A 14,116-nucleotide genomic window follows, 5' to 3' on the forward strand; every position below is an offset into this window, starting at 1 on the left:
TTCCGGTCCCCACCGTTACATGCCCGTTAGCAAGTAACGGAAAACACTATTATGGGGCCAAAATTGAAATTGAATTTTTTTTGGGCTGGAAAAGACTTAGAAATTTAAAATATACTACTAATAATTTTTTTTAATAATAATAAAAAAAAATTAACTAAACAAATTATTATTTTAGTATACTTAATATTATTATAATTATACTACTTACAGTTAAATTTTTAATAATAAAAAATAAATTAACTTAACAAATTACTTTTGATCATACTTAATATTATTTTTAATTATACTACTTAAAATAAAAGAAAGACTAATAACTAAAAAAAATTATTTTTAATTATACTTTTATTATTATAATTATACTACTTATAATAAAAAAAAATTAATAATAAAAAAATAAATCAACTAAACAAATTATTTTTAGTTATAATTAATATTATTATAATTATACTACTTATAATTCAATTTTTAATAATAAAAAAATTAATTAGCTAATCAAGCTATGTTATTTTTAACTATACATAATATTATTTTTTATCATACTACTAAAAATTTATGATAAAAAAAAGTTAACAATAAAAAAAAGAAATTAATTAAAAAAAATATTTTTAATGATACTTAATATTATTATAATTATAGTTCTTATAATTAAAATTTTAATAATAAAATAAATAAATTAACTAAATAAATTATTTTTAATTCTACGTGATATTACTTTTAACTATACTACTTGTAATTAAATTTTTAATCGTAGAAAAAGAAATTAATGAACAAGTTTCATTATACTTAATATTATTAAAAAGAAATTTTATTTCACTATACTATATTTTAAATTTCCAATTATTTTCCAGCCCCAAAAAGAATTTCAATTTCAATTTTGGCCCCAAAATAGTGTTTTCCGTTACTTGCTAAGGTATATGTAATGGCGGGGACCGGAAGTGTTTAAAATTGAAACTTGGAGGTGAAATTTGTTTACTTTGAAACAACGGGGACCAAAAGCGGAATCGGACCAAACATGAAGGACCAAAAGTGTAAACCCCCGGTACTTATGTTTATGTATAATTAGTTTTATTTATTTTATATTATTTTTTTGAATGATAGGGCCTAATCCTATATTCATCTAGTAAATATGATCTCCACCCATATATAACTTCAAGAAATAAGATCTCTAGCCAATTTTCCCTATCTTTTTTGGTACAGAAGAACACTAGGGTTTTTCTTTTCTTAAAATAGTTTATCTTGTGTTAGGATTTTAGTATCACAAAAATATTATTCAATAGATATTACGATTTCGTGAAAAATTATTCTCAATTTACCCATAACCTTCTTTCCTTAATCTATAGAAACCATATATTTTACTTATGTTTATATGTCATTTGAACAAAATTTAGACAGGAGAACTAACTAAGGAGAACTAACTAAGACAGGAAAACTAGCTAAAAGTCCTTAGTAGGGTGGTTGGGCACGATTTTGCACGTCCAAAGTTCTTCCATAAATGGTCCCTTCATTATATAACCTCTATTTACGTTCTTCAAACCAGATCTGTTTCTCTTTTTCAATTCTCTCTCTCTTTCTCTCGCTTATTTTCTCTCTCTTGCTCTCTCTTTATCTCTCTCTTTTCTCTCTCTCTCTCTCAATTATGGTGGAATGACTATGAGGACTATATTGTTATGGAGGTTGTTATGGGACTGGTCACCGAAGCGTTTTTCAGATCGGATGTTGATGTGGGCGGCGGTGGTTCTGGTTGCTGGTGGTGGCGGCGGTAGTTCTGGTAGTTGAGGGCGGCGGTGCTTATGGTTGATGGTGATGGCGGTGATTTCCTCCGACGGCAGTGGTGCTTTTGGTATGAATTTGATGTATGTAGGGTTTGGGGGAGGGGAAAGGCAAATTTACGGGAAAATTAAGACGAAGAGGAAGAAGGAGAAATGTTCAAAAACTATGAGCATATTCGTGGATCTGTTTTTTATTACGGTTGTCTACATACGGCGGCGCTCAGGCTGGAGGAGTCTCCACATTGGGGGGGGGGGGGGGGGGGATGGGTGATGTTTGTGGCGTCGCAAATCTAGGGTTTGGTGGAGGAGATCTACGGTTTGGTGGGGCGGATCTAAGATTTTTCGATTTCATGTCTATAGATGTTTATGAGTATCTATGGGTGTCTATGGTGTCTGGCGGCCAGGGTTCAAAAGAGGAATTAGGGTTTTAAGAATATGTGACTACGGATTACTACAGTTTTCTACGAGTGTCTATACATGACTACAGACTACTACGGTTTCCTACGGATTTCTATAGAAGACTACGGCCGAAAAAAAATTAAAAAATCATAGTTTTCAATATTATGTAGAAAAATAAAGGAAAAAATACGAAAATGCAAAAAAAAAAAAAATTGTTCTATGAAAAAAAATGAATAACAAAAATGCTAGATGCAAAAATAAAAATGTTAAATGCAGAATGAAAAAATGATAAATACAGTTTGAATATTACTTGGTGCATATTTTTTTTTATTTATGTGAGGGAATTTTTGGAATGAAATTTATAAAGGATGTGAAGCAAATGTTTAGTTAGACTTGTCATTTAGTTCTAATAAGTTTTGTCACTAGGGACCTATATCTTAAAGCCCCTAATATTAAATGATACATTTCACTAATAGCTTAAACTTTTGGTAGAGATGGTCATTCAACATGGTACCAGAGCCAGGTCAAATGAAAAGATACTGATTTCAAATTCCACAGTCGCCCATTTCAAATATTTCAAGTGCAAGACTTCAAATGTAATTCACCTACACTTGAGGGGTTATTAATATTAAATGATACATTTCTTCTGGACCAAAACCTAACTTATTGTGGATGAATATCTTACAATAATTGGCCCAAATAAAGATACACAAAGCCCAATAACACAATTCGGCCCAATTGTGTTATAAGAACACATATTTAGTTGTTATAAATTAATATTCACGCAGTAAGATCAATGTCCAAGTTAGACCATAAAAAAACTCGAGCTTGCCAAAACAACGGCCAAATACAAAGCCAGTGGGCATAATTGAAAAAATTATCTTACAAATATTTATAAATCAAATGTAAATTTACACTCGATACCAAAAAAAAAAAGAAACAAAAAAAAAAAAATCTAACATATTACTTTATATTCTACGAACCCATTGATCTAAACGAAGCTGCTTTAGGGGAGGGCCAAGGTCCGGTTTATTCTTCTGAGGGCAACGCCATTTACCAGTGCTTTCCATTACATTAATGGAATGAAAGTTGGACATATCAGATAAAACTGCCCTGCTTCTTCGAGCATCTTTCTTAGGATTTAACGGAGGTTTCACTGCGTTGCTCAAGGATCCATAATTAACTTGTACAGGCGTTGTTATGTTTTCATCATTTGCTCGACTCTTCTTTCTTATTGTAATAAATCCATTTTCGAGCAAATCAGTTTCCTCATTTTCCTTCCCACTGCTTCTTCTCTCACTCGACATTCTCAAGCAATCTGCTTTAGGTACATCTTCATCAGGAGCTTTCTTCTCCGTGATATTTTTATAACATTCCTTCTCTAAAATCAACTCACAAGCAGATTTTCCCTGATTACATTTATCGTTTGTCATACTCACTGATTTAGGCGCCGTTTCAGGAATCAAATGACTTGGTAAAGATGACACTGGCTTCAGATCAACATTATTAACATCCTGCAACTCACAAACAGAAATAATTCGCATCGACAATCAGATAAATACGACATAGAAATAGACATATCACACTTTCGTTTCTAGTATAGATTCGCCTGCATCTGGCAGATAACATTAATGTGGTATTTACACGAGGTTCCTCGTTAAGAAAGTTTCCGAGAGGGCTTAGACTTAGTTGATCCATGACTGCGTCTCAACTTCGTTTCCTTTTTCTTTGTTTCTAGAAATCTATGAATCGATTATGATTCTTTCTTGATTCATATGAAAGGCAAAAAGGGTGATAGAAACAGAAACGTATCAATCTATAGCCATACAATTATCGAAATTCATACAACAACAAATGTACTAAAAAATCCTAATTACATCCGAATTTCAAACATGTGTAAACTGAGAAATCATATGCCTACCATCCTACGACTAGTTTTTTTCTTCTAACTATTATTTAATTTAAGACATTGAACAGATAAAGTAATATTTGTGGGGACCGTAATTTAAATCTCAACAATGAACAAAGAACCGATTTTCATAACTATAGAAGTTTGACATTCATCTTCGAACTTTATCGCCTTGGATTACTACGGAATACATAGCAAAAGTATATAATTTGATACACGCATAAACATGGGAAATCAATAGGAAAATCGGAGAGAGAAACATACCTTGCAGACTGATTGAGAGTTCAGTTTCGCATCTTTTATCATGTTGGTGCATTTGACCAACACATTCGGGATTCGATTTTGACCAGCCAATCGCAATTCTTCACTTTTTTCCACATCGACGAAGTGCATAGCATCTTCGGCATCTTCTCTCTCTTCGTAATCAGAAAATGTGCAAAAATCGGTATTATCCAGCAGTGGTGACTCATACATATAGCTCGAGAACAAATTTGTAATATCTGGAGGCTCTGATGGTAAGTCGTAAAAAGAAGGTGTTAGCATTTTTTAAGAGACTTTTTATGTCAGAAAATGACGGAAACAAAGGAACTCAGAAAATTTAGACTGAATATTATATATAATCAGTCCTTTGTTTTAGATAAATGATTCAAGTCATGGAGAGCTATCATATGTTATTGTGAGCACGTCAAAGTATTTGACGGATGATAAATGTGTGGAGAATATTGCATACCTGAAGAAAACGAGAGGGACTCCGACAATCCTGTGACCTAAAAAAAGTTAATTACAAGAAACGTACATAAGAGAACGAGAGCTATGAACTTATAAACACTAAACTTGATGCATTAAGAATATAAAAATGACAGAAATATATTATAAACACCAAACTTGATGCATTAAACTAATCATGAGAACGAGAGCTATGGATTTGAAATTCCTCGTTAACAAGTTCAATGGATTTGGAATTCACAACTTCAATCTTTCAACTGAAATAAAGCCTAAAAAACTACGGCAGTAAAATTAATTCAATTACCACGGCAGCAGGATTGATATTAACCCCATCTGATGATTTGCTTGGTGAAGAAACAAAACCCTCGTCGAAATTGCGTAAATGCTGATTTCCTTCAGATTTAACTTCGTTTTCCTCATCAAGACAATTTTCTGCAGACCCGTCAGAATCTTGAAAGCCGTCAGACGTATTCAACTCCGGGGATTCGTATTCGTAGCTTGAGAACCAGTTTCTGATATCTGGAGGCTCTGTAATAATTTGAAATAAAAGACAGAGATTTAAGGATTCAACCCAACACACAGAAACATATAAAAGAACCTTCTTTGCGTCAATTGATCAAACACATACCGAGCAAACCTAAAAGAGGGTTTACAGTAGATGAATATCAAAAGATATTTTAACTCATACAAACCTGAAGGAAGTGAAATCGAATCCTGAAGACCCAAAATCTGACGAAAAAGATAAAAAAATTATATATATATTAAAAAAAATAGAGACGATGAAACATTTAGCTTTGGACACAATAAAACGAATTTAATGGAGTTTTTTTTCTGTAACCTGAGAATCGGTGTCATGAATCTCGAAGTGTGAATTTTTTGACATCTCTTTCTCTCTTTCTGTGACTCATACTGTCATACAAATCTTCGGACGCCCAATTTGTTTGTAGCTTGGCTTTAGATTATGAAATGAAATGGCGCCATACTTGAACATTTTGTTTTCAAAATTTCCCGCGTAGATGGAGCAATTAATAGTAGGGGTTTGTTATTAGGGGTTTTAAGCTACAGGTACAACATCCGTACATGTGAGTTGTGACAAAACTAATTAGAACTTCTTTTATTAAATTTATTCAAAAAATGTCATTCAACTAATAAATTCAAAATTTGTATTAAGTAAAATTCAAATTGCATTTATCATTTTTTATAATGCATTTAATATCTTAGTTTTTTATCTAACATATTTTATTTTATTTTTACAGACTTTGTCATCTTTATTTTTTCGTTTTCCACTATAGCATTTTTTTTATTATTATAATCAACTTAATTTTTTTTCCTTATTTTTAACATTTTATTGAAAATTACGATTTTTCTTTTTTTTTTTTTTCGTTTTTTGTTAAATAATACAACAAATTTTAAAAATACTATGGTGTACTATGGTATACTAAATGATATACCTAAATGGGCCGGCCCAATGGGCCCTCAAATTTATCTACTAATTAGGCCCAATACACGAGAGCCCAATCATATACGAGTGGGCCCATTACACGAAAGCTCAAGCTCCTTCAAAGTAAGGCTTGGGCCCAACAAAGGAAGCCCAACCCATTCAACAACATATAAATAGATGTTTTATTCATTTATTAAGGTATGTTCTCATTTATTGACGATTAACCTCGAGTCTTATTCTCTCTACTCTCTCTACGATCCGTACATCTGACTTGAGCGTCGGAGGGTTTCCGCCGGATCAACCCCCGGCTTAGTTCACGTGTGCTCTTTTCGCAGGGACCTCAGGAGCATCGAGTTGACTAGCTACTGATCAGCTTTGCTCTCCCAGCTCGTTTTCTATACTACCCTAGGTGAGCTATATTTTAGCTTCATCATTTTGGCGCCGTCTGTGGGAACGATGCAAACCAGATCACGTAGCCAACAAGATCCTCCTGAGGCGTCAGCTCGGAGAGAAAATGACACAGCAAATAACCTCCCAGTTCGTGGAGGATCTGGCATACCACCTCCTCCACGCGCCGCGGAACAACTTCCTCCACGTGCTACGGAGCCAGCTCCTACACGTGCTGCAGATCCACCTCGCGAGGTTCAGGTGATCCCTCCTCGGGACCTACCACTCGCCGATCCACCAATCCCTGCTCCTCGAATGGTTCAAATAACCGAGGACGCGCTCCAACGTATGATAGCGGAAGCTTCTACTCGCGCCGCCACGGAGGCCGTAACTCAATATATCGCCACGATGGGAGCAAACGCTCCCAATGCGATACCAGCGCCAGCTCCACCTGTAGCGCCACCCGTGGCCCCACAGCCAATACCGAATCAAATAAGTGTCTCCTCCTCTACCTCGGATCCACGATCCCGAGTGCAGTTATCTACCAACCACCGAGGGGCACAGCCCAGACAGCAGCGTCAGCGCTCACCCCCAAGGGGGAATGCGTCACCACGGAGAGTCCCTCTCTTTAATGAGGGAGAAGGCGAAGTAAACAGCCGAATGTCTCGCCAAAACCTTTTCTCTCAACCAAATAATCAGATGGGTGAGAGGATGCCTCTCCCAGCAAGACGCAGTCCCTTCACCATAGACATCCTCAACGAGGTATTACCTCAAGGAGTAAAGATCTCAGGGTTACCTCAATTTGAAGGGACCACCGACCCACAGGAACATATAGAGAAATTCAGTGCCATGGCAGATTTATATGGCCCAACAGATGCTGCGATGTGCAAAATGTTCCGCACCACTCTCTCCAAGAGGGCAATGAATTGGTTCAACTCCCTACCCATAGGGTCCATTGACACATTTGCTCGGTTGTCGACCCGGTTCACCAACCAATTCGCCATCAACAAACAATATGCCAAGACCCCAGCTCATCTTTTCTCTGTAGTGCAGAGAGATAACGAAACGCTCCGCAACTACATTAAGCGTTTCGTAGAAGCCGTTCATGAAGTCCCCAGTGTACGGCAAGACATGCTCTCCGGGATTATGCAGCAAAATTTGAAACTAGGTAGATTCAAAGAATCTATCGCCGGAAGACCCCCAGGCAACCTAGAGGAGTTGCTAAATCGAGCCGAAAAGTACGTTCGGATAGAGGAAGCCTCTACCCATGCTCCTCCTAAAAGGAAGAGGGAAGATGACCGTCAGGACAATAGGAGACGTGATGACCGACGTCCACCACTTCCACCTCAAAGCCAACCCTCCTCCTCCTACAATAGGTTCACTCCGCTAAACGCTCGCCTCACTGAAATACTTCACGTGATAGAACAGAAAGGTTTAGCAGAGCCCCCACGTCCTATGCAACCAAATGCAAAGCGAGAAAAGTCGGATCGCTACTGTCGATTCCATAAAGACAGGGGGCATACTACGGAGGAATGTGCACAACTCAAGGTGGCGATTGAGAGGCTGATCAAACAGGGTCATTTAGGCGAATACATTGATAAGCCGCGAAATAAGCGCCGTGACGATCCTCCACGCCGAGATAACAATCGAGATCAACAACAAAGACGAGAGGATGGGGGTCATCGACGTGACCTAGATAACAACGATAATCAGCCTACCCGAGGAGTCATCTCCTTTATCTCCGGAGGACCGGCGGGGGGCGATTCACAAAATGCAAGACGCACCCTCACTCGATCAGCACGCATGAATCAAGAACGTGCTTCCCCATCCGCACGCATCTATCAAATACGAAGACCTGAGCATAGCATAGTCTTCAACTCCTCCGACCTTGAAAGTCCAGATGAAGATCATGCCGATGCGTTGGTAGTAACAACAACGGTGGCCAACTTCTTGGTCAAGAAGATATTAGTGGACGGTGGGAGCTCAGCTGACATCATGTACCTCCACGCTTTTAAGCAGCTGGGCATAGATAATGCCCGGTTTAACCCCGTCTCCACACCTCTGAAAGGATTCACAGGAGAAGGCATTTTGTCCATGGGAGAAGTGGAGCTGCCCGTCTCTTTAGGGGAAGACCCTTGTCGAATCACCAAGCTAATCAAATTCCTCGTCGTCGACAAGCCATCCCCCTACAACATCATCCTAGGGAGGCCAGCGATCCATACCTTCAAATCAGTACCTTCCTCCTACCATCAGAAGTGGAAATTCCCCACTCCCTACGGAATGGGGGAAGTACTTGGAGATAGACGTCTCGCTCGAGAGTGCTATGCGAGGGCCCTACGAGAACCCTCCAAGAAGCCTAAACCACCCGGAAGGGGAGACGACACCCAAAAATCCGACAAACGGAAGTGGGTCAATGCGATCATTGAAGACAATAAAGAAATCCTCATCAGTGTACCAGACGATAGCATCAAGCTGGCAGCTGTCGAAGAGCTTAAGTTCATAGAGCTCACCCCTGGAGATGGCTCAAAACTCCTACGCATCGGATCCGATTTAGATCCTGAAATGGAGAAGCAATTAATCAAATTCTTGCGTCACAATGGAGATGTGTTCGCCTGGAAAGCTCAAGATTTGTCGGGCATCCCCCCTCATGTAGCTCTACATCGGCTTAACGTCGACAAAAGGTTAAAGCCGATCAAACAAAGAAAACGAACATTTGGACCCGAACGCAACAAGCATATCAAGGCAGAAGTAGCTAAACTTCTAGAGGCGGGTCATATACGACCAGTTCAGTATCCTGAATGGTTATCGAACGTAGTGCTCGTTCCCAAACCCGGAGGAAAATGGAGATTATGCGTAGACTTCACTGACCTCAACAAAGCCTGTCCTAAGGACCCATTTCCTCTACCCAGAATCGATCAGCTCATCGATTCGACCTCGGGGTGCGAACTCCTCAGCTTCCTAGATGCATACCAAGGGTATAACCAGATCTTACTTGCACCAGAAGATCAAGAGAGGGCTAGTTTCATCACTGACCAAGGCATCTATTGCTATCAAGTCATGCCCTTCGGGTTAAAAAACGCAGGAGCCACCTACCAGCGTCTAGTGAACAAAATGTTCGCAGATCAGATCGGTAGAAATATGGAGGTGTACATCGACGACATGCTCGTCAAAAGTGTCAAGGTCTCGGACCACCTAGCTGATCTAGATCAGTGTTTCGCCACCCTACGAAAATATAAGATGAAGCTCAACCCCCTCAAATGTTCATTCGGAGTTCGGGGAGGCAAATTTTTGGGTTATATGATTTCACATCGGGGAATTGAAGCTAATCCCGCGAAAATCGAAGCAATCACCTCCATGGATCCACCAACATCGATCAAGAAAGTTCAACAGCTCAACGGCTGTTTGGCATCCCTGAACAGATTCATTTCAAGATCAGCGGACAAGGCTCTCCCCTTTTTCAAAATTTTAAGGGGAGGAAAAAAGTTCGAGTGGGATGAGGCATGTCAAAATGCATTCGTTGAGCTGAAGTCGTACTTAGCATCCCCACCCTTGCTCACAAAACCTCAGCCGGGAGACACCCTCCTACTGTACCTCAGATAATGCCGTCAGCGCAGTCCTCATCCGAGATGGAGAAAAGGGCCACCAACCCATATACTACATAAGTCGCGCCCTCCAAGGAGCCGAACAACGCTACACCAACATGGAGAAACTCGCTCTCGCCCTCATCAACGCAGCTCGGAAGCTTCGACCTTACTTCCAGTCACATCAGGTGGTGGTTCTCACCAATTACCCTCTGAAGCAAATACTACGAAGTCCCGAAACATCCGGACGATTAGCAAAATGGGCAATAGAGCTAAGTGAATATGGAGTGGAATTTAAACCCCGCCCAGCTATCAAAGCACAAGTATTGGCAGATTTTCTAGTCGAAATGACTTCCATACAAGAAAGCACTTCTATACCTACTTGGTCTGTCAACGTCGACGGATCTTCCACTACCACAGGAGGGGGAGCGGATATCGTACTAACGAATCCTGATGGAGATGAGTTTGAATACGCTCAACGATTCGAATTCACAGCCTCAAACAACGTTGCTGAATACGAAGCATTGATAGCGGGAATCCGCCTCGCCCTAGCAGCCGGAGCGCGCAAGCTCCTAATCCAAAGCGACTCTCAGCTCGTCGTTAACCAAGTACTCGGAGTGTACGAGGCCAAAGAAGACACCATGGCCAAATACTTAGCTCTCGCGCACACCCTCTTATCTAAATTCGAGAGCTACGAGATAAGACAAGTACCTCGCTCCAATAACGTCCATGCTGACAAATTAGCTAGGCTTGGAAGCTCCATGGCTAGCATCGGAAGTCGGAAGGTGACGCTCCTCACCTCAGCTCAGCCAGAGATAACTTCACCCACTGAGGTACAGTACACCGAGGAGGATGAACCATGCTGGTTCACTTCAATCCTGAAGTATCTCAAGAAGGGAGAACTTCCAGCGGATTCCACCGAAGCACGAAAATTAAAAACGAGAGCCGCTCGCTTCGTCATAGTGGGAGAAGAGTTATACAAACGAGGGTTCTCGTTCCCTTACCTCAAGTGCCTCGACCCAACCACAGCGGATTACGTACTTAGAGAAGTACACGAAGGCATCTGCGGAAATCATTTAAGCGGGAGAACTTTAGCTCTCAAACTACTGAGGCAAGGCTACTATTGGCCAACGATGCATGAAGACGCGAAGAAGTTAGTCCGGAAGTGTAAGCCCTGCCAAGAGGATGCAAATATCACTCACCTGCCAGCGGCGTTAATGCAACCAATTGACAGCCCCATCCCTTTCGCCCAATGGGGGATGGATTTAGTTGGACCATTCCCACCCGTCACAGGAGGACGCAAATACCTCATTGTAGCAGTGGACTACTTCACCAAATGGGTGGAAGCTGAACCCTTAGCGCGCATCCGAGAAGAAGAAGTCATCCAATTCCTATGGAAAAACATCGTGTGTCGCTTTGGAATCCCACGTTCCATTATCTCAGATAATGGAACACAATTTTGCGGTGACAAAGTGAAGAATTGGTGCCTTGGCTTAGACATCAAGCAGTTCTTCACATCCGTAGCCAATCCACAGGCTAATGGCCAGACGGAGGTCACGAATCGCACCATACTCCAACACCTTAAGACAAGGCTTGGAAGTGCCAAAGGGAAGTGGGTGGACGAATTGCCTAACGCACTATGGGCTTATCGCACAACCCCACGAGCAGCAACCGGAGAGTCGCCTTTCAACCTAGCTTTCGGAACAGAAGCTATAGCACCCGTTGAAATAGGTGAACCATCTTGGAGAATCACCAACTATGATCCAACAGCAAATGAAGAAGCTATGCGAGGAAGCCTAGACCTTGTAGATGAATTACGAGAGATCGCATACATCCGGCAACAGATGTACAAATCACGCATGGCCAAGGCATATAATTCAAAGGTCCGTCCCCGCTCTTTTCAAGTTGGAGATTTAGTCCTCCGGAAAGATGAAGCCTCTCACCCCATCGGCAAGCTCGACCCAAAGTGGGAAGGACCATATAAAATCACAAAAGTGGTCAACACTGGAGCATATCGCCTAGAGAACATTGATGGACACCCTATACCCAGAACATGGAATATAGGGAACCTCAAACGGTTCTACGCCTAAGGTATACACCTGCCTTACTTCAGATCAGTTGGGGTCACCATCCATACCCCTTCTATATGAAAGTTACTTACAAATTGTCACATCTGCAGGCTCCGCGACCTTCCACGTAACTCGTTTTGTAAGCTGTTTCTACATGGTTATAAATTTTCTACTATACAACTAGGTACGTTAACATCCTACCTAAACTGGGGGGCTAGTAAATTTATTTTCGCCAGAAATTCATCATCACATCCCACCATCTTATTACAGATTGAGAGCCAATTACGAGGGGATGCATATTACTCAATCAACGGCCCAAAGAGCGAGAACACTCCATACCACATCGCCAAGGGTAACTATACTTCCCCTAGCATTCAACACACGGATGATTTTATTTACCCCTACTAACGTAAAAAAAAAAAATTCCACTAGCAGACATGATCGCATAGTAACTCGCAGCAACTCACGAGTTGATTTCATATCTCGAAGTGCGAGGAAGAAAAAAACATCCCCGTAGTATGGTACGTAGATCGGCGATGCACATCCCCTCAGCTTCAATTACTAAGTCTTCAATACAAATGCTTAGACAAAATTCTTTTTTCTCAATTATATTTGACAGGCATAGAAACGCCAAAGGAATTCATTTTACCATCAGCACAGCAAAGCGAACGAGTACAAGAAAGACGTGGAAGAAGAAGAACAAGTGTAGTACAATCACTTAGAACAATTTTTATCAAGTCAAATTTTTTTTTTCTCTCGCTCCACCAGTAGTTATATACCTTTGCCTCACGTAGGCCCATCGCATTAGTCATTTACTTACATTCGCCTCACATAGGCATGTAACAATTCTCCTTTGCTATCGTTGAATAAATAACACTTTTCGCTTTACTATCTACGCCTTTACGTCTATACAAATTACTTCTTACCATGAGTTCAAGTCAATACCACCCTACAAACACTTAGAGCGATTTAGATAATCCGTATAGCCTGGCCAGCTGGATTAGCTAAGTCCCTTTAACTGTTTCACGAGGTGCTACCTTTAAAACGTGGCCACGGACAAAAAATTTATAGACCCAAGTGGTCCAAACAAAGGGCACGACCCCTAACAAAAACCTTGGGAGACTGATCCCCTCCTCAAGTACATCGCACATAATGCTAATGTAAACACATAGAAACAACGCATTAATTCTTGACAATGTCAAAATAAATAAATCGAAATATTAAACTTCAAAGTCAAACGAGGAAGAAATTCAAATAAAATAGTAGTGGACATACCCAACTACATCAGCGATAAAAACAAACTAAGAAATCCAAAAAAAAAAAAAAAACCGGAGAAACTTAACTACTCTAGCAAATAAATCTAAACTGATCCCCTACCGCGAGCGGAAGACGTACCCACAGTGGAGTCATCCGCAACCATGTCATCCACGAGCTCTGTGCCCGTCACATTAACATCTACCTCATCCTCCTCTTCATCGGATATGCCAGCTTCCATCCCACGAATCACTTCCTCGCTGATACCACTCGCATCGCGCAGATATTTGCGACAAGCACGCACTAAGGGCTTGTATACCACAGCCAACGCATGCTCCTCAATCATAGCGACACACTCATCACTACCTCGGAAATTAGCCTTGGTCTCCTCCACAATAGAATCTTTATAAGCCGCACCGCCTAATGTTGTGAGGAACCTCTTCCCCGTCGCCTTCTCGATTTCGTATTTCTCCTTGAGCTGGTCGTAGCATTCGTTCAACTTGTGAACATCATCCTTATACGCCTTCGCATCACCTCGGAGAACCTCGAGCTCCTCTGTCTTCTGCGCAAGCTCCTCTGTC

General features: G+C 40.5%; 1 protein-coding gene across 1 annotated transcript; it reads right to left on the reverse strand.

Moving 5' to 3' along the window:
- Window positions 1-3,016: 3,016 nt before the first annotated feature.
- LOC105978066 (ATP-dependent caseinolytic protease/crotonase family protein) lies at window positions 3,017-5,707 on the reverse strand. Its single transcript, XM_013003476.2, has 6 exons — window positions 5,642-5,707; window positions 5,496-5,532; window positions 5,108-5,331; window positions 4,808-4,844; window positions 4,342-4,586; window positions 3,017-3,682 (listed from the first exon to the last, which is right to left on the reverse strand). The coding sequence occupies exons 1-6, from the start codon at window positions 5,684-5,686 to the stop codon at window positions 3,137-3,139; spliced, it is 1,134 nt and encodes a 377-aa protein (XP_012858930.2). The 5' UTR covers window positions 5,687-5,707; the 3' UTR covers window positions 3,017-3,136.
- Window positions 5,708-14,116: the final 8,409 nt, after the last annotated feature.

This window comes from Erythranthe guttata, chromosome 1, assembly GCF_056151865.1.
Source record: "Erythranthe guttata isolate IM_541 chromosome 1, IM_541, whole genome shotgun sequence".
Taxonomy (NCBI): Eukaryota; Viridiplantae; Streptophyta; class Magnoliopsida; order Lamiales; family Phrymaceae; genus Erythranthe; species Erythranthe guttata.

Coding starts and splice junctions, on each gene's coding strand:
- LOC105978066 (XM_013003476.2), bottom strand. CDS start 5,686: ATGTCAAAAAATTCACACTTCGAGATTCATGACACCGATTCTCAG. Junction 5,533..5,641: donor TTCATGACACCGATTCTCAG/GTTACAGAAAAA, acceptor CTTTTTCGTCAG/ATTTTGGGTCTTCAGGATTC. Junction 4,587..4,807: donor GTCCCTCTCGTTTTCTTCAG/GTATGCAATATT, acceptor ACTTACCATCAG/AGCCTCCAGATATTACAAAT.